The 24,677-nt window shown below is 42.7% G+C and overlaps 1 protein-coding gene across 1 annotated transcript in view; it reads left to right on the plus strand.

The window, feature by feature from the left end:
* LOC147726190 (uncharacterized) overlaps positions 1–24,677 on the plus strand; it is a 606,971-nt gene that overhangs the window by 237,404 nt on the left and 344,890 nt on the right. Inside the window, exons 5-6 of the mRNA XM_086960284.1 lie at positions 6,154–6,306; positions 14,358–14,405. Of these exons, the coding sequence (XP_086816410.1) occupies positions 6,154–6,306; positions 14,358–14,405 (201 nt within the window). The remainder of the gene's footprint in view (positions 1–6,153; positions 6,307–14,357; positions 14,406–24,677) is intronic.

Here is a 24,677-nt window from a genome sequence, read left to right on the forward strand (position 1 = left end):
GTGAGATCACCACTTCGTTCTCAGGAAAGAACTCGTGTAGCGTGTAACGTCGCTTTTTAAACACGTCGTTCTGACACGTGGTTCCAGAAACCGTTGAGTGGTTACCTGGTCCACGTGTTTTCGTGCGCACGATTCCTAGTACAAGTAAACCCTTTTTTTTCTTGAAAGTTAGGGGGTGGAGGTCTTTTTTTGTTATTATTCCTTACTCAGGAATAACTTTATTGTTAGCTACGCACTTATTATTCTTACACCCTAACGAAAACCTCTATGTTTCAAGGTTCTGAGGACATGAATGGGACTGCTACTATTTTATTTTATTATAAATGACAATCTTATTTTTTGTGTTTAAAGGAGAGGATGTAGATTCACAGGTGATGGTATATACACAAGGATGTTTAATCGCACACAAGTTAGATTCTTATAATAGCAGTCTTATTAATGTTATAGATCTAAAATTATCTCACAGGAATTTCTTAATTTTTTATGTTTCTAGGCGAGACACCAGTTATAACGTTGTCCTCTACATTATACCGATCAGTTGTAATAATTGTAGGGAATTTGGCCAAGATTACTCTGTTATAAGAGAGAGAATTTTTTCTTTTTGTTCTGTACATACAATATGTGTATTCACCCTCCTATTTATTACAGCTCTATGCTACGATTTTCATCCAGTCTTCCTTAGTGTTCAAACCACGATTCACAGTGTCTAGGGTAGAAATATACCATTGTTCTCTGTTCTTTCTCTTTATATCTACATTGCCTCCTCTTTTGGACATTTTGATTTTCTCTATTATAAACCACGAAAATTCAGTGTGTTTGTGATTGAGTTTGGCGAAGTGTTCAACCATAGGGGCATTTTCTTTGCCTGTTTTTAGTGCTGATCTATGTTCCAGTAGGCGTAATCTGATTTCTCTTCCTGTCTCTCCTACATATGCCAATTTACACGGGCACAGTATTATATACACTAAATTACAGCTTCTACAATTATTCAAAGTTTTAGAAGTCAAAGTATAATCATTGTAGGTTAAAGATTTAGTGTCAATGCAGTTCTCACAAATTGAACAGTTGCTACATCTATGGTTACCCACTGCTTTGGTACCATTCATTGTCAGTTGATTGGTCTGATTTCCCTCTCTATATGTGTGCACTGAATTCTGACGAATGTTTTCATTGCGTCTGAATGCGAAGATCGGTTTAGGAATTTTTTCCTGTTTTCCATCATTTAAAATGTCCCAACTTGAATGGATGACATTTTTCAATTTGTTGCTGATATTGGAGAATTGACTGACAAATACCAGTCTAGAGCCACTCCTCAGTTGTTTCTTGGGATTCGGCTCAGAATGTATCATGCTTTCCCGATTGTAAAATCGTGCTCTTTTGCATGAATTCTTTATAAGTTTTTTTGGATATCCTCTGTCTTTTAACTTCTCACTCAGTTTTTCCGCATGTTTCAGAAAGTCTTCCATATTAGAACAATTCCTCCTAAGTCGGAGAAACTGTCCGAATGGTACATATTCCCGTTGGGATCGGGGATGGTAACTATTATAATGTAATAATGTGTGCTTATCAGTGGGTTTTGTGTACAACTCCACTTCTAAACTTCCTTCTCTGTTTTTTATGGTGATATCAAGAACATTTACTGAGTTTCTATCATAGATAGCTGAAAACCTGAGGTTCCTGTCTCCCAGGTTCAACCATTCTAGGAATTCATCCAGGGTATCTGTTTCTCCTTGCCAAATAAAAAAAATTTCGTCAATGAAGCGGCGCAACAATAAGATGTTCTCAAAGAAAGGGGCCGCTTCATTGAACACATGCTTCTCCTCAAATTTGGCCACATATAGACATGCCAGGCTCGGCGCACAGGTCGCGCCCATGCTGGTACCTTTACACTGCAGGAACAGCTCTTCCTTAAATAGGAACATATTGTTTTTAAGTACCAAGGTTATACACTGCATGATAAAGTCCTTATTTGCACCTCTATGGTCTGCATTTTTCAGGATCTCATCAACAACCACTATGGTGTTATCTTGTGTTATGTTGGTGTATAACGCCTCTATATCGAGGGTCACCAATATTTGATTGTTAGGGTTATATGTCAGTCCTTCTACCATTGAGATCATATGTGCTGAATCCCGCACGTATGATTTTTGTTTTAATACCAAGGGTTTTAGGAAGGTATCAACGTACTGGCTTAATGGTTCAAGGCGTGAGCCAATGCAACTGACAATAGGTCTCATTGGCGGATTTCTTGTATTTTTATGTATTTTAGAGAGACCATATATGGCTGGTATCCTAGCATCTTTATTATATAAAAATCGTGTTCTGCTTTACAAATCCAACCTTTCTCTAATGCATTCTTGACTTTCTCCCGGACATCCTTGTCCAAGGTTTCTAATTTAGTAAAGGAAACTTTTTGGTAATGTTCTCTGACTTCTAGAAGGTCCGACATTTTCATGTTGTAGTCTTCCGTATTGAAAACCACCACTCCCCCGCCTTTATCGGCGGGTTTGATGGTGAGCTGTAAGTTGTTTTTAAGTCCAATCATGGCCTTTCTTTGGACATATTATTTGTGTCAGGATAAGTGTGCTCCAAGGTTGTAGAGTCCATCCGACCCCTAGAGGAAGTCCCGGTATTTCCATGCGATTTATTGGAGAACGCAAGATCCATTTTGTAGATGTGAGCAAGCGAGACCACCAATCAGATGAAAAGCACAGTATCTAATTAGCCAGTGCTCAAAAAACAGCGTTAAATCAGATGGAAAATGCAAATAAGGAGAGCCGTTTTGGAAAGATCAGCGTGTAGTTGGAATAGTGCGCTGCATAACAATAAAATACAGGTGTAAGTAGGCTCCAATACCATGCCTGCCTCAATTCCATCTAAAGTAGTGTAACCTCAATGCCAATATAACTATGCAGACTTGAATGCGCATATGAAATTGCTAGTACAAGAGCAGCTGCAGCAATATTAACTTAAATAACAAGTCTTCTTGGACACAAAAATAAAAAGCAGCAAACTGAGGTAAAGGTAGCTGCATTTGAAAAGACTTATATTATGTGGAGAAGCATTCCAGAAGAATAAGCCACATAAACAAGAGTGCTCAATTAATAGCAACCGCCATGCTAATAGAGAAAAATAGACCAGTTTACTAGCATGGGAGAAGTGAATTGTCCATACCATTTAGAATGCAGGACATGCTGAGGAGATTTGAACAGCGTCGGACAAAAAGGCGGCTGCAACATCCGAGAGTGTCAGGAGAACGGAAAGCATGCCGAAAGCAGGTCAGCACATCACCACAAGAGGTCAGAGAGACGCCGCCAGGCTCCCGACAGTCTCCAACGAAAACGTCTAAACTCTGAGGCAGAAACTGTCCCGCTAGAGAGACCCCTCACAATGCGGTTTGTTCTGGTGCAGCAGAGCCTCCTTAAGATGCGGCCATCTTGCTGCCGCCACGCGCACCTCTTAATTTTAATATTAAATCATTACTTTCCCTACTGTTGCACTCTCTGGAGTGGGAATAGTAATTTTTACCCCTACGCTATCCAATGCTTTCCCTACTGTTGCACTCACTGGAGTGGGAATAGTCATTTTTACCCTCTCACTATCCAACAGATTATCTACTTTTTTTTTACATTACATTTATTATTTTTACATTTTAAGCTTTTTTACATTATTTTAAGTATGTTTTATTTAATTGTTTTTTATATTTAATTAATTTTATATTATTTTTAATACATTTAAAAAAATCGACATTTTAGTTAACTATATTTTAACATTCTATATTTTGGATTCAATATGTTAGTACTTACCTGTTTGTAGATAGGGATTCTATATTCTGTACTTCGATATTTTGGAGTTGATATTTTGGGCATTTTATATTATGTCCCTTGATATTAAGTCACTGAACAGTGGCGGAAACCTCTGCACAGAAAAGATAGTAGTGGCGAAGATGTCCGCAAGTAGGACAGGGAATAGCATTTTGTAATACATGAGTAGTACTATTGTGGTACTACTCATGCACTACAAAATGTAATACTACTGTGGGATTACTTACATGCTACAAAATGCAATTTTACTGTGGGATTACTTGCATGCTACAAAGTGCGGTTTGTGAATAAAGTCTTCTGTTACAGCACTTCTTAGCTTCAGACTTTTAAAACCTTCCGCAAATTAGTGCTTCTGAAGATTATGTTGCATCCTCTGCTCTCTTCACTGCTTACAAGTAATCCTTGACTTTAAGAGGCTAACTCGGTGCAAGGCCCGGCCCAGATGAGAAGATTAAAAATGTAAAACGTGGGGGCGTGGCTTAGCGCCCGATGCGGATGGAGGTCCCGGGGTGAAGCTCCGTCTAAACCGGAGTTTTGTGGCGGTTCTACCCCTCCTAGAAGAAAATGCAGCACATCGAGCGACGTCGGAACACCTCGCCTTCTTGTTGACCTGCCTACCGTTTCCAGGCTCCCTCAGCCTCGCTCAGCAACTCCCGTTTTCCTTCGGCCGAGGCTTTCATTCAGCCGCGGCCGCCATCTTGTCATCTTAGACGGCGCTCGTCTGAGGAGCGAGTCTGAGACGGTGACAGCCTCCTGACATCAGCGCTTCACCGAAAATGCCGCATTTCAACGGGAAATAAGGACAAACCAACAGAACCCTCACAGGTGACTTTATTCTTTTTTCTTGGAACCGTTTTTTTTCGTTTTTTCTCCCTCGGAGTCTTACTTTCTCACTGGCATTGACTTGGCAGCCATTTTAAGATCCCTGCTTCCTCAGTTGTGAGTCGCCTCTACAGTAAATTCACTTTCCTCAGTTTTACAGCTATAATTTATTAGCTCCTTCGATTGTCTGCTGCACTTGGCGCTTGCTCCTCCTCCTGCTGACTGCTAGGTCTCCATAACGGTTGCAGCGCTCACTAGCCTGTACTTCACTGCTGCGCACTTTGCTGCTGGAACTTTATCTCAAGTGTTATCATGGCGGAGGGCCCTGGTAAAAACCCTAAAAGGAACTTTATCAAAAATTCAAAGCTTTTCACTGCATTGGCTAATTTAGACGCCTCAGCAGAGTCCTCCACAGGTGAACCATCTCTTACCATGGATGCACCCCCGCAACCAGGGTCGAAAAATACCATCAAGAGACTGAAACAAAATCCGCCCTCTCCCCCAAAGCCTACATCAGCTATTGCTATAGAATTACTCCTCGAGGAAATAAGGGCTTTGCGACCTTTCATGGAGGAGACAAACTCCAAATTGCAAACGTTGACTGACAACTGGTCCCTAATGGATACTAGGGTCTCCAAGGTGGAAAAATCTGTCTCATCCTTCCAGGAAGCTACCACCAAAGTTACCCACATGGAAACGCAGGTCTCGTCACTCCAGAAGCAGGTGGAGGACCTTGAAAACAGAAATAGGCGCAATAATCTGCGCCTCTACGGCCTGAAGGAAGGTTGCGAGGGGAATGACGCCATTGCCTTCTTTACATCCTTCCTGCCTAAACTTCTGCACCTTCCTGAAGGTACTTCTCTTAATATTCAACGAGCACATAGGCTGGGACGAGCGCCTTCCACCATCTCTCCTACGACAAAGCCTAGAGGTGTTATTATGTATTTTCTTGAATACACAGATTTGCTGAAGGTTCTATTGGCGGCTAAAGCTATACCTCACATCAAATGGTCAGACTCTACTTTATTCTTCGCCCAAGACTATGCCAAGGCTACTGCTTCCCGCCGCAAAGCATTTCTCGACATGAGACCGGAACTGCGTTCCATCGGAGCCAGATATGGACTTTTCCACCCCTGCTTATTCAAAGTCACACATAACAACAAAACTATGACTTTTGAGGATCCTCTCCGACTTCGCAGTTTTCTGAATTCCTGTGGCACAGCTGACATGGAGTTTTCTGGCTCTTCCTCTTCATTTCCACCTTGACTCTCGCTGCTGATATTTCTGGAATACCTTGAAACTTATGGTTCCTAGTTCTTAATATATTGTTATGTTCTTTTTTTCTCCACAGGTTCCTAAGCTATCGCATACCCTTCATGTTCACTACCTGTGTTGGTTCGTCCCCGTTACTCCACTGTTTAATCTTATCTTTTCCTTGATCCCTTTTCCTTATGTATCTGGAATACGTTGTTCACCTGGTTCTAATATTATTGTTTTCCTTTTGCAGAACACCTCCCTTTGTTCCGTCACGTCTCTCCGGTTGGACGTCCTGTGGCCCCGTCCACCTACCTACCGTTGGTTGGCTTCCCCCCCCTCCTCTCATCTCCGTTTCTCCCTTTGTGTTCAGTCCTCTGAACGTACCCACTTCCCAAGATCCCCTGTAAGTATCGACCTATTTTTTCTTCTTTTTCCATTGTTGACATGCTTCCTATTGTTTTATATGTTTTTGTCTTGACTTTTATATGGCTACTGTTTCATCCTCTAACATCATTCTCTTGCAAATCATTCTTCTTCTTCTTTTTGATCCTAATACTCCACTCTCTTATTGTTATCCTACATTTCCTTCCTTTTTCTAGTTTTATTTTGCAGCCCTATACTACATCCTCTTTACTCTTGTGTAACATTTCATGGTTCTCTCCAAATTATCTTCTTTATCCAAAATTTATGGCCTACTTCTCCTCTTACCTTATATTCTTTTCTGCTCAGCTGACTTTTATCCTCTCATCACGATTTCCTTTTCATCTTCCACTGCCCCTCTTCTCCACTATCCTCCTTCACTCTCTTCTATATGTCCTCCTCTTTCTCAGGCTTTCTTTTTCTTTTTTCTCGTACCCCTCCTTTCTTGATTTATCTGAGGCTTTCTTTCATTTCATACTTGCATTCCCTCTCTCTAATTATTCTTAATGTCAGTACGCATTGTTTCTTGGAACGTTAAAGGCTTAAACTCACCCATCAAGAGACAAAAGATCCTTTCCCATTTAGCTAAACTGAATGTAGATATAGCCTTTCTTCAAGAAACTCATTTATCTGATATTGACGCTGCTAAGCTTCAAAGAGGTTGGGTGGGAAAGGTTTTTTCAGCTCCCGGGGATGGCAAAAGAAATGGTGTTGTTTTGCTAGTCCGAAAGTCCTTTTCTCACTCTGTATTGCATTCTGAATCTGATCCCGATGGCAGATGGTTACATGTCAAACTTTCCTCTAAGGGTGTCCCTTTATCCTTGCTTAATGTTTATGCCCCCACAGGTGGTAACCCTACTTTTTGGAATGCGTTTTCCTCTCGCATTACTCAATCCATTGAAGACAACTTTATTCTAGCAGGTGATTGCAACTTGCCGTTGGATCCCTTCTTAGACAGAAACTCCAAAGTTTTTTTTGTCCCTAATAAATCCCACAAACTCTTCACACATGTCATCTCTCAACACAAATTAATAGACGCCTGGCGACTCTGTAACCCGACCAGCAAAGAATTTACATTCTATTCCCCTGTTCATCAATCCCAATCACGCATTGATTATATTTTTCTCTCTCACCATTTATCCCAATCCCTCACCCAAGCTGAAATAGGCCCCATTGTGTTTTCAGATCATGCCCCGGTTCTGATTAACATTGACATCCTACCCAAAACCATTGGTCCCAAACGGTGGCGTTTCAATAATACCCTTCTTCTTGATCCCAAATTCACGACCTCCTTTATTGAGTTCACCACCGAATTTTTTGATATAAATGATACCCCTACCTTAGCTACCCACACTATATGGGACGCTTATAAAGCTGCAGCCAGAGACTTTATCCTCAGACATGTTGCCACAAAGCGTAAACTTGCCCGTCAACGTACCAGTGATCTTTTATCTCAGATCAAAGCCCTGGAACATGCCTTTTATACCTCTCACACCCAGGAAAGTTTGACAGCCCTTGTTAACGCGAAAATGAACTACAACAAACAGTCTACTGATGATGCATCATTGTACTTATTGAAATCCAGCTCGAAATTTTATGGCGGGAAAAATAAGGCGGGGAAAGTTCTCGCTAACTATTTAAAGGTTAAACAAAATAAGTTGAATATTGAATCTGTTTTTGATGCTAATTTAGTTCTGCAACACAAAGATGCGGATATTTTAGAGGAATTTTCCCGTTTTTACTCCACACTATACTCTTCTGACACGCAACCATCTGAGCACTCTCTTTCCACTTTCTTCACAAGCATTCAACCTCCCTCTAACTTTCCCGTTGACCTCACCTCTCTTGAAACTCCCCTTACCGTTCGGGAATTACGCACAGCACTTCAATCTCTCAAGAAAGACAAAGCCCCTGGTCCTGATGGTTTCACTGTCGAATTTTATCAACACTTTGCTACCCTTCTCCTACCCAAATTATTTCATCTTTTGGAGTCTTTTAAAACTAGCGGAGCTTCTTCAGGCACTTTCTCTGACGCTTATATTTGTATTATACCAAAAGAGGGGAAGGACACTCAACACTGTAAGAATTATAGGCCGATGTCATTGGTCAACATTGACTATAAGATATATGCCAAATCTTTAGCCATCAGACTAGACTCCTTTCTCCCAGAACTTCTAGGTCCTGAGCAATCTGGATTTGTTAAAGGACGCTTCATATCAGACAACACCAGACTCCTTTTTAATGTATTATCCAAATCATCACGCTTCAGTAATTCCCTAGCCGCAATTGCTCTTGACGCCGAGAAGGCGTTTGATAGAGTAGAGTGGTCATTCATGTTTTCTGCATTAAAATGGTTTGGGTTTGGCCCTAATTTTATTTCACTCATCTCCTTTCTTTACGCAAACCCTAGAGCAGCAGTCTGTGCTAATGGTCTAATCTCCTCCTTTTTTAACCTTGGCAGAGGAGTACGACAGGGATGTCCCTTATCCCCCTTTCTTTTCAACCTTGCTCTTGAACCTTTCCTATCTAAATTACGTCAAAATCCAAATATTCACGGTTTCCCTCTATCCCAATCGCAAATCAAGTTAGCTGCCTATGCTGATGACATTTTGCTCTTCATTTCAAACCCATCAGTTTCCATCCCAGCTTTTCTTGCTGAAGTTAATGTATATTCTCACCTTTCCGGTTATAAATTGAACAACGACAAATGCGAAATTCTACCCCTCACCAAATTCACCTTTAAACCTGATTTTGCGGCTTCTAACTTCAAATGGAGCCCATCCCATATAAAATACCTCGGTTTACATATTACCCCTTCTGTCTCGGATACTATCTCTTTATGTCTTACTAAATGCACTCAGAAGTTATCCGATCTCACCTCCAGGTGGCATCCCTTATACCTTTCCTGGTGGGGCAGGCTTGACACTATTAAGATGATGCTATCCCCAATCGTCCTTTACACCATTTCGAATATTCCCGTTTCCATTCCTGCCAAATTTTTTGCCAAAATCAACACCACCTTATCCTCCTTTTTATGGTCTGGAAAAAAATCGCGCATGTCCTTATCAAGACTGCGTCTCCCCAAAGCGGAAGGCGGGGTTAATTTTCCAAACTTTCCTGCATATCATAAGGCCTTCCTTCTAAAACAGGCCGCTATCTGGCTTAAAGACCCTATCTAACCTCTTCCTCTTTGGGCTAACCTTGAGCACCTTTCTCTATCTCCCTTCTCCTTTGCCGAATACCTTTCCTATTCTCGCAAACCCCAATTTATATCCACTCCAATCCACAAACACACCGCGAAACTACTTTTAGCCATCACCCCACCTCCTCCCTCTTCTCTCGCCGATCTTCTCACTTCTACGATTTGGTATAACAGCAGTATTCTTATCAAATTCAAACCCTTCTACTGGAAATCTTGGAGACAACGTGGTTTAATTTGGGTTTCCCAACTTTTCACTGGTTCTGTCTTCACATCGTTCCCTATTCTAAGCCAAAATTTTTCTCTTCCACCCTCCTTTGCCCACAAATATATATTACTCAAGACTGCGGTCATGTCCGCATACGATTCCCTTTCTCATTCTCCTCCAAGTACGACTTCTACTTCATTGGCTTCCTCTTTACACTCTCAACTACGCTCAAACCCCTCAGCATCTTCCATTTATCACTCCTTCCACAACCCTCCATTACCCCGGCCTAAAACTGCGGTGGAGGCGCAATGGGAATCTGAACTCGAAGTCTCTTGGCCCACTACTTTATGGGATAAAATTTGGATCAAGCTTCGCAAGTCTTCCAGAGCCGCTTCTCTCACGCAAACACTTTTCTTTCTTTACAATCGACTTCTTTACACGCCTTCTCTTCTCCACAAAAGGTTCCCTACAACTCCAGACCTTTGTTGGTCTTGCTCCACTCCCAATGCCACGCTCTTCCACATGCTTTTCCTGTGCCCTCACACGCAAGCATTCTGGATCAAAGTATGGGATCAAATCAATACTATCTTTCATACCTCTATCCCCTTCTCTATCACTGACATATTCCTCGGTTCACTGTCCTCTTCCTGGACTGAAGTTGAAATGAATGTTCATATTATTGATTTACTATTAGCTGTTGCGTTTCAACAGATTACTGTTAACTGGAAGAATTCTAAAGACATTACGTTTAAAGCTTGGTGGTTCAATGTATGTTTTAATCATAGATTAGATACTGCATTTATTTATCCCATCACCCTAGCCCCGAAAAGACATGCGTTGTGGCTTCCTGTTACCCTTTACTTGGATGTTTGCGCCAAACGCTCATCTCACCTTCCCCCATCGCAGCAAGAGGTCTTGAAACCCCCATGACTTGCCTTTTGTTCCCTCTCTTTATTTAACACTTAGTTTTCAGCTTATATTTGCACTGTCTCCTGAAGAACAAAGCCTCATCGAGTATACACCTTGCATCCCAAGCCTCATTTACTATTTTTTGATTACCCTTCTCCTCTTTCTCCCCATCGCTTTTTATTTTTGATGTACCTTAATAATGTTATCCTAGCTTATTATTCCTATCGCTACTGTTGTATTGCATTTTACTTTTTGTAATGACAATTCTGATTACCCTAATAAAAAATTTATTTGAACTTAAAAAAAAAAAAAGTAAAACGTGGTCATTTATTCAGAATCTGTGACTTTACCGGTAAGACCAGGAGTCTGATCACCATAGGATGTTAGAGCTCAAAAGACAATACCCTCTGAGGTGCTAGGAACCACACTGCCCCTTGGACAACCCAACAGCCCTTTGAAGGGTTGGAAAGAGCACACGTGAAACCTTCCAGTGCTACATAGTGCGCCCAGCCAGCACACCCTTACCAGCAGAGCCTGGCACATTCCATCTTTTTGTTTGTTAATAGTTGTACTGCCCTCTAGAAATCTGAAATGGTAATACAGGAAGGGGAATTTGCATTGCAGGTAAGAGTAATGACTTCCAATTTGATGCAATGCAAGTTTTTGTGTCCTGGAGCTATGGTTCTATTCAGCATGAAGATGCAAATCTCACTAATTACTGAGCAGTGGAAACTGACCAGCTGTATGAGATCTATATCTGAAGGAAGTGGCAAGCCACACATCTCCTTCTCTCTTTTTTTTCTACTCAGGATCAAGGAGGAGTTTGTCCCATCACCAGGGGAATGGTGGCTGGAAAGGCAATTATCAACTTAAGGTCACACTGCCAACCAAAACACCTTTACCATCCTGTAGACAGATCGTTTGTTGTTCTAACAGGGCACCTGCTTTAGTTGATAAAGTGCTGTCCTTAAACACTTGTGGACTAGTTTATTACAAAACCTGTTATATTTAGCAAATTATATCGGATTTCCATGCCTTAAATGTAAATATGTTGTATCTAAATATATTTCAGCTTTCACTAGCTTTTAATGCATTTTAAAAATAAGTACAGTGCTTCAGACAGGCGTCCCTCTCTACCCTCTTACCCTTCCCCTAACTCCAGTGACAATCATTGATTGCATGACTTCTATTAGACCAGTTCCACCCCCCCTTCCTTTTCAGTCATATTGCCCTCTCTACTAGCGTCTAGTGGCCAATGTCCATTGAAACCTAGAGCTCATACGCTTGTCAGACAACAGGGGCCCAGGTTATCCTCATTCAGACAACGTAACCCTGGGTACCACATTTTTGCATCCCCTCATAGTTTGTATGCTACCTTCTCATGAGCGAGGAGGTGTCCGAGAACTTGGAGCCAGTTTTGTTTAGCTAAGATTGCTTCCTATGGTGCGTTATTTTGACTCTCTATTTCCATTATCTTCTATGGTAGTGTGTTGCAGTAACCTGCGAGTGGCCTTGTGTGATGTCGGACGTACTCCAAAGCTGAGCTGGAGAATATTCATTACTGGTTTGTGATGTGTTTGGCTGTAGCAAAAATGTTTGCATTTGTATGTTGCTCACTACACCCCTCTTTACTCCTAAACCTGCAGCTGCTCCAATTTATGTTTAAGTAATCCCCATTTTGCAGTTACATCCTGTCTCACCCACAATTACTACAAAAATGTAGACCTACATGTCCGAAGAGCTCCACACAGAAAAGACAGTAGTGGCTGAGGTGTCCGCTGTGGGTTAGTGAATAGCATTTTGTGGTACATATGTAATACTATTGTGGTATTACTCACACACTACATAATGTAATACTACTGTGAGATTACTCACATACTGCAAAATGCAGTTTGTGTACGAAGCCTTCTGTTTCGCACTTCTCAGTTGCAGACTTTTAAAATCTCCCAAAAATCAGCGCTGCTGGTGGTTATGCTGATCTAGGGCCAGATGTAGGTAAGTTAATTTTACCGATTCATAAATACCGAATTTTACCGATTCGGTATTTATGAATCGGTAAAATAGAAGGGGGGAGATGTAGAAAGAATCGGTAATTCAATGCCCATAGGAATCAATGGGCATTACCGAATCGGTATTTACCGATTCGGTAAATACCGATTTTTGCAAGGGTGCAGGGGGTGTCACTTTGACACCCTCTATTACCCCGATTTAAAGCATATGTGACATGTGGCACACAGACATGCCCTAAGGGCATGTCCGTCTGTCACATGCCATAGGTGTGCATTCACACATGTGCATGCACACCTGGAATCGGTATTTTACCACCCAATTGGATTGGGTGGTAAAATATCGACTCAGAAGAGTCCCACCTACATTTCAAAATTACCGATTCGGTAAAAATACCGATTTGGTATTTTACCGATTCGGTAAATTTACTGATTCTGTAAAAAAGGACCCCTACATCTCAAATGACCATTTACCGGTCTGTAACGGCCGAAATCATCCGTTACCGGTCGGTAAATGGACACCTACATCTGGCCCCTAGTGCTGTCCTCACTGCTCACAAGTAATCCTTGACTTGGAGAGGCTATGTCGGGGCAAGGCCGGCCCAGATGAGAAGATTAATGATGTAAGACTTGGTCAGTTATTCAGAAGCTGTGACCTTATTGATAGACCAGGGCCGTATTACATGAAGAGTTCCGGGCATGCAGTGCGCATTTGCGCACCTACAGGCACTTTGGTCTTACAGAAAGAACCCTAGATGCTTGGGCGGCCCCTTCTGTAATACCAATAGCGTTGGTGCACATAAAGTGCCAGCGCTATCTTCAAGGGGACGTTATGCTACCATGCAAATGAGGAAATCCCTTTGTCTCTACACCCGCACCGTATTACAGACAACAGTGCAGAGGCAAAGAAGCCCTCAGGAGGCGCACTGACAGTGTGCCTCCTGAGAGCAACCCTTTGCAGGGGGTAAAGGGCGTCCTAGGGACCCCCCCCCAGTCATCCCATTGCCGGCATGAACAGTCATTGACTGGACCTTCCTGCAAGGGGAGGATCCAGTACAGTGAAACACTGAGCAGCTGTAAAGCAACTACGTATGTCACATGAATGCACTGCCCCAGGGCAGCATGAGGTCACCGCTGCCCTAGGAGAAGCCCATTCCCCATAATGCGGCACATTGTTGCGCCCAGCACAATGAATGAAAATGTGCTGCATGTGTACTGTGGCCCCAGGAGTCCGATCACCCAAGGCTGTCAAAGCTCAAAAGACAATACCTTCGGCCCTGCCTGAGACCCTATTGTCCCTTGGACAACCCAAATACCAACTGTAGGTTTGTAAAGGGCACATTTAAAACCTTTCAGTGCTGCATAGTGTCTCCAGCCAGCCCACCCTCACCAGCAGAGCCTGGAACATTCCATCTTTTGGTTTGTTAATAGTTGCACAGCCCTTCTGTCCTCTAGAGGTATGAAATGGACGAACAGCATGGGGAATTTGCATTGTAGCTAAGTGCCATTACTTCAAAATGGATTCAACTATATGCCAAACCATTGTTTATTGTGTTGTGTCCTGGATCTCTGGTGATGTACTGCATGAAGATGCAAACCTCACAACCGAGCACTGGAAATTGGCCAGCTGTATTCGATCTATAGACAAACGAAGTGAAAAGCTGAAAGCAGGCAAGTCAGACATCTCAATTTCTCTATTTTTCCTTACCCAGGATCAAGCAGGAGTTTGTACCATCAACAAAGGAATGGTGGCTGGAAAGGTAATTATGAATCCAATGTCACAATCCCAACCAAAACACCATTATCTTTCTTAAATGAGAAAGATTCACTTGGGGCCAGATGTAGGTCGCCAATACCGGTCGGTAACGGCCGAAATTACCGAATTTCAGCCGTTACCGACCGGTATTTGGCTTTTGAAATGTGGGTGGCATGATTCCTGGATTCAGCATTTTACCGAATCGGTAATTTAAGGAATCAGTAAATTACCGAATTCTTAACATACCGATTCGGTAAATTACCGAATCCGTAATGTAGGGAGCACTCAAGTTAGAGCATTCCTGAGTTAAGGATTCGTTATTTACCACCAACTACAAGTTGGTGGTAAATATCGAAAACCTTTGAAAAAGCAATTATTTTGCTTTTACAACAGTGCGATGTGGCAGACATACATGTCCTACAGGCATGTATGTGTGCCACATGTGCACCCATGCACTATTCAGGGGTGCAAAAGGGTGTCAATGTAACACCCTGCCACCCTTGAAAATGTTCCCCCTATTACCGATTCGGTATTTACCGAATCGGTAATACTGAATGGCTTCCCATTCATTCCTATGGGCCCATAGGAATAAATGGGAATTACCGAATCGGTAAATACCGATTCTTAATTACTGATTCCTACAGATTCGGTAAAATGTACTGAATAATTATCTACATCACCCATTCTTAAATACTGAATCGGTAAAATTTGGTATTTAAGAATAGGTAAATTGAGATTACCTACATATGGCCCTTGGTGTTCTGACTGTGGATCTGGTTAAGTAGTAAAATGCTGTCCTGGACTACTTGTGACCTAGTTTATCACAACAAACATGTTATTGTCTTTCTTTGTCTTAAAAGTAAATATATTTAAGATTTGAGTAGTTTTTATTGTGTTTTGAAAAATAAGTCCAGAACTTCAGACGGGCTTCCCTGTCTTAAGTTATACCCACCTAATTCCTTCCCAACCTGACCCTCTGCCCTCTTGCCCTTCTCCCACCTCCAGTGACTGCCATTGAGTGCATGAGTTCCGTTAGACCATGTTCCACCTCCTCTTCCTATTCAGGCATATTGCCCTCTGTAATAATACTTACAGAGCTTGTACATTATATGGACAGTAGATAACTCTATTATCCTTATTTGGATAATGTAACACTAGGGCCCACATTTTTTTTTAAGTACCAACTTTATATTGTTTAAGCAGTAAGCACCATCCAACATTACAATTAGTAAGTGCTGACCATTCAGAGTCACAACAATAAATGATACGATCTCGGCGGAAGACTGTCCTTTCATGATGTTAATCCATAGAAACACCACCACTTCCCCCACATTTTAGGTTATATTATGTTATTATAACTTCTATAGCGTGCGATTACCCAGAGGTGTCTTGGCGCTGGAATGAACTGACTCTGCCTGCTCCTACCTATCTTAATTCTGGAAAAGCCATGTCGTTAGCATTTTCCTGAAAAAGCCCAGAGAGTTGGAAGCTTTTATTTCCTTTGGTAGCGTGTTCCAGATTTTGGCTGTACCGCAGGCTATGGTTTGGCCCCCCCATCTCGCCGTTCAAACCCTGGAAACTACTATCAGACTGGCATCGAAGGAACTCCGTTGTCCCGCCTGGTTATGCCATGAGTAAAGGTTTTTCAATGCTGCCGGACCGATGTTATTCAGGGCATTGTAGGCTAAGCACAGCGCTTTGAACCTAATTCGTTTTATCACTGGCAACCAATGAAGTTTTCTGATTTCTTCATTAACTGATACAAATGTTGGTAAGTTCAGTTGGAGCCTGGCTGCCGCATTTTGCACCATCTGAAGCTTTTTTAGATGTTCTTTTTATAATTTGAGATAGAGACCATTACAATAGTCCAGCTTCGATAGCACAATGGTGGTGATCACTGGTCTGGCTTCAAGGGGAATAAAGGGGAGAACCTTCTTTAGTTTCTTTATCAAATAAAACGATGCAGAGACTGTCACATTCGTTTGTTGGATGAAGGAGAGTTTACTATCCATCAGAACCCCTAGATGTTTGGCTTTTTCTACTGGTATAGGTGTTTCTCCCATTTCTGTTGGGCACCAATGTGTGTCCCAGCTTAGTTGGAGGTTCACAAAGGTAACCACTTCGGTTTTATCCGAATTCAGCTTGAGGCAATGTCTTCCCATCCACCCGCTGATTTCTCTCATACAGTTTTGAAACTGAGTTGCTGGGAAGGGAGAAAGTTTGTGCGCCGCGATCACAATCTGGGTATCATCCTCGTATGACATTAGATTGAAACCAAAGTTTCGAACTAACAGAGCCAGATCAGATACATAGATATTGATTAAGGAAGGGCTCAGTGAGGAGCCCTGGGGGAACCAACATGGGAGCACATAGGGTGTTGCTTTAAACTGGTCAAGAGTCACTGTCTGTCTTCTATTTATCAGAAAATATGATATTAGAGACAATGCCAACTCTTTGATCCCCAGCTTATCAAGACTCTGGAGCAGTGTGTCATGATGTACGGTATCGAAGGCCGCTGACAAATCCAGAAGGATAAGTACAGCCGCACCTCCTATGTCCATCATTGCTCTTATCTCTTCTGTTGCCTTGATCAGTGCTGCCTCCGTACTGTGACCAAGACAGAAGCCGAACTGAGATGAATCTAGTAAATCATTTTGTTGTATGAATTTGGTTAACTGGCTGTTCATAATTTTTTCCACTGCTTTTGCTAGGAGGGGCAACCTAGCAATTGGCCTGTAATTGCTAGTTAGTAATGAGTCCAGATTGGCTTTCTTTATTTGTGGCAATATGGCTGCACCTTTCCAGATAGCCAGGTTATCATGCTTAAGAGGACATCCACACACGTCATAGATCAACTTTTTGTTGCTGCGTGCACTATTCAAATCATCGGCACCACAGCTGGATCGGGGTAGGTTGGCTCCACAGGCAGGCAACATCTCTTTTGACTACAATGCATGCCACCCCAATAAAGATCCTTTCAGAGTGTGGACCCCCCTAACTTCTTCACAGGCCCTATCAGTGCAGTCTGGGGGCCAAAATTAATTGGGCATCTGTAATAGCCGACTTTTTCGACCCTCTTTTAGAGGGAGGATGATGGAAGATGACTCCAGCCTATTACCCTTGCAGTATAGGGATTAGGACTATAAGTAGGACCTATCCATGAGGCACAGTAGTGCATTTTCGTACCCTTTTCTGTAGATCAGGGCTTATAAACTTAAGCTAGGGGATAGATATACAAGTGTTAGTGATGATCCATCCTTTTGCAAGAGTGTTAGTATATCTTCCATGGAGTTATGCATATTTGGGGCCATGTAGGCCTTAAACGGGACAGACTCCATCTCGCTCTCTGCCTGGTAGCTTGAGAGGCTTTCTAGGTCAAGTGTAATGTTTTAGTTTCGAGGTGTTGTTCGCTTGGAGAGAACCGGTTCAGGCTGGCCCTTATCGAAAGACTGTATTTTTCTCCACTCCGAAGACACAACTCCAGGCCGGCCGGCTGGGAACGTGCCCTTGGTACGGGGAGGTACAAGAATTTGGTGGGCGGCAGGTTACTGGCCGTAACTTTCCATGAAGGGACAGGTTTTGATATTAGCGAAAGTGTTAGGCAATGAGTCAGTCAGTCTGTAGGCGGCAGCTAGCCATTAGCATCTATGCCATTAATTATTTTCAAGGCAGACAATCCTCATTTTGAAGTCCGAGAAAGATTTTGAAACCGAGACTCTCTGAGAAAGACTGAAGGAGAAATAGGGCGGAGCGCACAGAGACAGAGAGAGAGAGACGGTAGCTAATAGGGAGCAAGGTTCCAGTGACTTGGAGGGAAGCAGAGGAGATTGAGCCTAGCGGTGCAGACGTGTACCCGTGACTGCTGAGGTGTGATTCCGAGACGAGCCAAGACACAGAGACGAGAAGGGAACCTAGATGACTGCCGAGCCCCGACTTCATATTAACCAAGTGATCTCTGCCCTTTCCTTGTTAAGCGCGCGTTCTAACCTTTACTTTTCTTTGCAGCATATACATTGTGTAGTATTGTGTTTATTTTTATTGTAATAAAACACCCCAGTTCTTAGTGAACCGACATGTGCCTTGTATTCTTGTTCAATCAGGGTAACCTGGTCTTCTAGTCAGACATTGTTTGCATGAACGGATGCGAATCCCGATCAGGTAAGGAGTGACTGAGCAAGTAGGGAGAGAGGGAACATTTGATGCCAGGAGCAGAAGGTACATATTGTAATTTGGAAAGCCATACCAATTTCTATTATCGTAGTTCTATCCCGAGTAGATAATAAAAGACTTCATCCTTAAGTGTTCATAGGAAAGTGATCGTCGTTGGTACACGGCGTTAATGAGAGCACCTAAGATAGATGGTGTGTAGGTCTGCCGGATTGCGGACCGCGTGTGAATGAGAGCACCGGAAGGATACGGTGTGGAGGTCTGCCGGATTGTGGGCCGTGTGTAAGTGAGAGCACCTAAGATAGAGGGGTGTGTAGGTCTGCCGGATTGCAGACCGGGTATAAGTGAGAGCACCTAAGATAGAGGGGTGTGTAGGTCTGCCGGATTGCAGACCGGGTATAAATGAGAGCACTGGGACTGCAGGCCCATGTGTGTAGGCGCGCCTGATTGCGTGTCGAGTGAGCACTGAGGGAGATCAGTGCGTAAGGGTATATAATCAGACCTGTCCCAGGGTAGACCAGTCTGGGCCTAAGTGGCCGCGAGACCAGTAGGTGTGAATAGGATATTGTAGAAAACCAATGCATGTTTATTGCTATTTTCCCCATCCTTAGGTACGAAATGTACATACATATGTCTATACCCATTGTAAATACGTTCTAAGGAGGGAGGTGGTTACGTTCCGGCTGGGTTAGAGGGGCTCCTAGGGGCTGATTCCATCTGGTCCGAAAATCTGGTCGGTACAGCATCCCAGAAACATTGAAATATCCTGGCCCACCTATCCCAAAAGGATCGTAGTGCCAGGGAGTCCCATGCCACATGGAAAAAGTCAGCAGCAGGGAGTGCGCAGCATGTGCAGGCAGCATGGGCAGTAGAGATTTACGTTGCATGCGATATGAGATAGATAAGTCACATGCAGATAATTCACCTGGATCTTACGTAGGCATGAGGATATTGCCGATTCCCTAGGGACAGACATGCCTCTCTCCAGTCATTATCACTATGCTTGACCACCCAGCCCACCCATTTCTGTCAAAGGTAATCAAAGCCATGAGGGACAAGGATAATGAGGGAGCGGTAGATCGTGGGTATTGCTCCCTTCCCCAGGCATGCCATTGGAAGCCTGGCCTGGAGAGGTCTATACTCAGGGTGTTCGGTATCCTGGAAAGGTGTGGCTGCAGGGCATGCCTCAACTGAAGAAAGTGGAGAAACTGTGTGTTAGACAGAATGTACTGATCCTTCAATTCCTGAAAGGACAGCAAATTATTGCCTTTGTGTATATCCCCTAGGTATGTCATTCCTATTCGGTTCCACTGGGTAAAGCCCTCAAGTTTGGAAAGCTGCTGTAGCCACGTGCCCTGATATGGGGGCAGGGTCAATCCCTCAAAGTGGCAATCTCACCTGATAAGGCGCAAGGATGCTCTCCAGCATTGCTCCGCCACTCGAGTACATGATGGAGTCACTGGGGCAATTGGCCTCTATACGGTAGGCCAAGGAGTTTCTCAAAACCCACTAAGTGGAGTTTCAAGCGGTAGATACTGTCATCCCAACCTTCGGTAAACCAATCATTGATGGACACCACCTGTGCCTCCAGGTAGAACACATAGATGTATCAAAGGAGGATTTTCATGCCAAGTTGAATGTCACTCTGTGGCTCTTACCGGCCCATTTAAATGTTGTAAGTCTGGTGGTCTTGGACCGAAACCACCTTTGGGATATAGGATATGTGAAGTTCACCAGGACGTTCTAGTAGCAAGGGAGACTCAACATCTTGAAGAGTGCGCTTCGCTCCATGGGGTTGAGAGGCAAGCTATTCCAGTGACGCGGTCCCACAATTTTTTCAAGAAATTGAGTCTCCGCTCAGTTTGTATGACACCTTTCCATGACCAAGGAGGTGCATAGACATTGATGCCAGTTTAGTTTAGTTTACATTATTTCCTATGGAGTGTTACTTTGGCTCTCTGGTCCCATTTAACTACTATGGGAGTGTGTTGCATTAACTAGGGAGTGGCCATGTGTGGTGACGGATGTACTCTATGGTTGAGATGCAGTATACTTATTTCTGGTTTGGGGCATTTTTGGATGTCGTAATATTGTTTGCATTTACACATCCCTCCCTAAACCCCTCTTTATTCCCTCTCCTGCCGCCCATGCTCATGTATGTGCAATTATTCCGCATTTTGCAGCTACTCTTCCTGTTTCGCCCACATTTATTACAAAACATAGACCTACATGTCCGGATAGCTCCGCACATATGGTGGAGAACTCTGCACAGAAAAGGTAGTAATGGCAGAGACGAAAGTGTTGTATTACTTATGCACTACAAAATGTAATAGTACCGTGGTAATACTCACATACTACAAAACGCAGTTTGTGAATTAAGCCCTCTGTTTCAGCCCTTCTCAGTTGCAGACTTTTAAAATCTCCCCAAAATCAGAGCTGCTGATGATTATGTTTATTCTGCCACTGTCCTCTCTTCTTGCAAGTAATCGTTGACTTTAAGAGGCTAACGTGGTGTAAGGCCTAGATGAGAAGAATAATGATGTACGACTTGGTAAGTGGTACATTCAGAAGCAGTGACTTAAATGATAAGACCAGGAGTCTGATGACCCAAGACTGTAAAGCTCAGAAGACAATACCCTCTGCCCTGCCAGGGTCCACACTGCCCCTTGGACAATCCAACTGCCCCTTGTAGGGTTGTAAAGGGCACGCGTGAAACATTCACTTGCATGCATGGTGTGCTCAGCCAGCTCACCCTCACAAGCATAGCCTGGCACATTCCATCTTTTGGTTTGTTAATAGTTGCGCAGCCCTCCAGTGATCTGAAATGACAATACAGAAAGGGGAATTTGCATTGCAGGTAAGTGTGGTTGCTTCCAGTTGGTACCATCATATGTCATGCCATTGTTCAATATTTGTGTCCTTGAGCTCTGGTGATGTACAGCATGAAGATTCAATTCCCACTACTGTGCAGTGGAAAGTGACCAACTGTATTCCATCTATATCTAAAGCAAGTAACAAGCTCGAAGGAATTGCGGCTGGAAAGTTAATTATTTACCCGGAGCTACACTCTAGACCACAACACCTTTACCTTTCTATAGTGGACAGATCGTTTGGTATTCTGACAGTGCACCTGCTTTAGTCATTAAAGTGCTGTCCACTACTTAAGCACTTGTGACCTAGTTTACTACAACGTTTAGAAAAAAGAGGGGCCCCTTGAAACCCAAAAGGAATAGGGCACTTAATCAGTGAGAAAAGAAGGATCCCCTTGGGTAGGTTGTATTATCTATTCTCAGATATCACACATACCCTAACACTCTCCTCATTATACACACATTCCAAGATTGAACGATATGTAACAGGGAAAACAACTTCAACAATTTATATAAAAAATTATATCACATATATTTATTGTTAGCATAAAAATGTTTTTCTCTTTAAAAGCTCATCAATCCATACATTTAATATCACAGAAATTAATAAAAACACAATATTTAAAAAAGATTAATCACAAATGGCATGAAAACATATAAAGAGTGAAAGGACCAAAAGCTAGACATAAAAGAATCAGTCTTAACAGTTTACACATCCGTCCTAACATATTATCACAGGCATGGACATATGCAATCTGTAATTAGCTTTCTTTCACCAATGTCCGATGAACGGATTGTGTACCAAAATATAGCGTTGACAGGGCTGGACAAGATCCCCGGTGATCTTTTTAGAGAAGAGCCGAAGATCTGGGTCCCCTACCTGACCGTCATATTTAATGCTATTCTAGACGGTCAAGAGATTCCAAATACTTGGTTGGGGGCCGAAATCATCCCGATTTATAAAAAGGGATCACCGTTGGATCCATCAAATTATAGGCCAATCAGTCTTATCGATGTCACCCAAAAAATCTACGCCAAACTACTTTTGCAGCGCTTGCAAGATTGGATTAGTGAGAACAACATCCTCTCCCATCTGCAAGCAGGGTTCCGTGCCAAAACATCTACCATTGACCAACTACTACGGCTTCAGGTATTATACTGGAAGCATGTGGTCATGGAAGGGGGTAGTCTCTACCTGACATTTGTGGACCTCAAATCCGCATTTGACATGGTGGACAGGAACCAACTATGGAGTATATTAACAACAATGGGCATCCCACCCTACTTATGTCACCAATTTAAAAGACTCCATGAAGGAACCTATGCAAAGGTACGTTATGGCAAATATGGCCAGCTGACGAGAGCTTTCCCTATTGAGAAGGGAGTTAGGCAGGGATGCGTACTTGCCCCTACCTTATTTTCCCTTTTTTTAAATGGCCTTGTTGACGATCTAAACAGTGTGCATAATATTGACGCTCCTAATCTAGCTGGTGGTAAATTCCCTGCACTTATGTTTGCGGATGACACCCTGCTCCTCTCGAAAACACCTATGGGGATGCAGCGGGTGTTAGACCAATTCACCAAATTCTGTAGGAACAGGAATTTGGTGATTAATATAGACAAAACTAAGTATATGGTGTTCAATGCCAATACAATAAATTGCCCACGCCCGTTAATGGATGGACGACCTCTGGAAAGGGTAAATAATTTCACTTACCTAGGTCTGACCTTAAACGATAAAATGAGTTGGGCTACTCAAATGACCAAGGCTAATTTAGCCCTTTCTCAGTCCACGGGTGGGATCCTCAAGGTGCAGAAGTCCTGTGTCCATAAAGTAGTCAGTGTTCCACTGGAAATATATAAAGTCCAAACCAGATCAGCTACCCTCTACGGAGCTGAACTCTGGGGCCACTGTCCAGCGAGTGAGATTAGTACAACAGAGAATAACTTTATTAGGCATCTCCTCTCCTTACCAAAAAACACTCCTCTTGTTCCTCTAAGGCTGGATTTAAATTTGAGACCCATTGCAGAAGCTATTGCTTCACGCCCGCTCCTTTATTGGCGCAGACTGTGGAGCGTCCCGGAGCGTGCGTGTTATAGAGAGGAATTGAAGACTGTGATGGCACGCCCGAGTGTAGGGAGGATAAAGTGGTTATCCTTTATAAGGGAGCAGGCGTCCAGGATTGGCATGGAGAACCTCTGGTCCAACCCGGAGGACACATGCAAATCTATCTCTAAGAAAACCCTGGCTGAGTCTATAAAATATTACAACTTAGAAGAGGTCCTTCGTTCAGCCAGGTCTTCTAGTCTCACCGACACCTTTTTGGATTTTAAAAATACCTACAGCTTTGAGAAGGAATTAGACAGCATAGAACCTGTTTTAGCAAAAAAACTGTATCTACAGTTTAGATATGGCACACTACCCCTCCATTCTTACACTAAAAAATGGAAAGCGGGTCCAGTTCACCCTTGCCCAGGCTGCAACGATCCAAATGAATCCCTAATCCATGTGATATTGTTTTGTCCTGCTTATTTTGCTAGCAGGAAAAAATGGATTTTACAGCTATGTAAGAACCTAGGAGTCAGGAACCATGTAGAGTTTTTTAGAATTTTAAAATCCGATACTAATACACTAATAGTTACTGCTATTTCTAAATTCTTGTTTTCAATGTGGCTAATTAGACGGAGATTGACTCAGTAGTATTAAGCTACTCTAACTCAGCAAGATCATGCTTCTACTGCGTTCTGAAATATTTAATCAATGCACTTTCTTGCTGTAGTGTTTTTTTTCCCATCACCCTAAAAACCACATACTAACTGCTTTTATTCAAAATGAGAATGAATTGTGTATTATTTTATTATTGTAAATGTATTTTTCATTATTTGATGTACTTTTATGGTTCTTAAACAAACCGAAATAAAGTTAATTTGATTGATTAAGAGGCTAACGTGGTGTAAGGCCTAGATGAGAAGAATAATGATGTACGACTTGGCAAGTGGTACATTCAGAAGCAGTGACTTAAATGATAAGACCAGGAGTCTGATGACCCAAGACTGTAAAGCTCAGAAGACAATACCCTCTGCCCTGCCAGGGTCCACACTGCCCCTTGGACAATCCAACTGCCCCTTGTAGGGTTGTAAAGGGCACGCGTGAAACATTCACTTGCATGCATGGTGTGCTCAGCCAGCTCACCCTCACAAGCATAGCCTGGCACATTCCATCTTTTGGTTTGTTAATA

Source organism: Lissotriton vulgaris, chromosome 3_1, assembly GCF_964263255.1.
Source record: "Lissotriton vulgaris chromosome 3_1, aLisVul1.2, whole genome shotgun sequence".
In the NCBI taxonomy this organism is placed as follows: Eukaryota; Metazoa; Chordata; class Amphibia; order Caudata; family Salamandridae; genus Lissotriton; species Lissotriton vulgaris.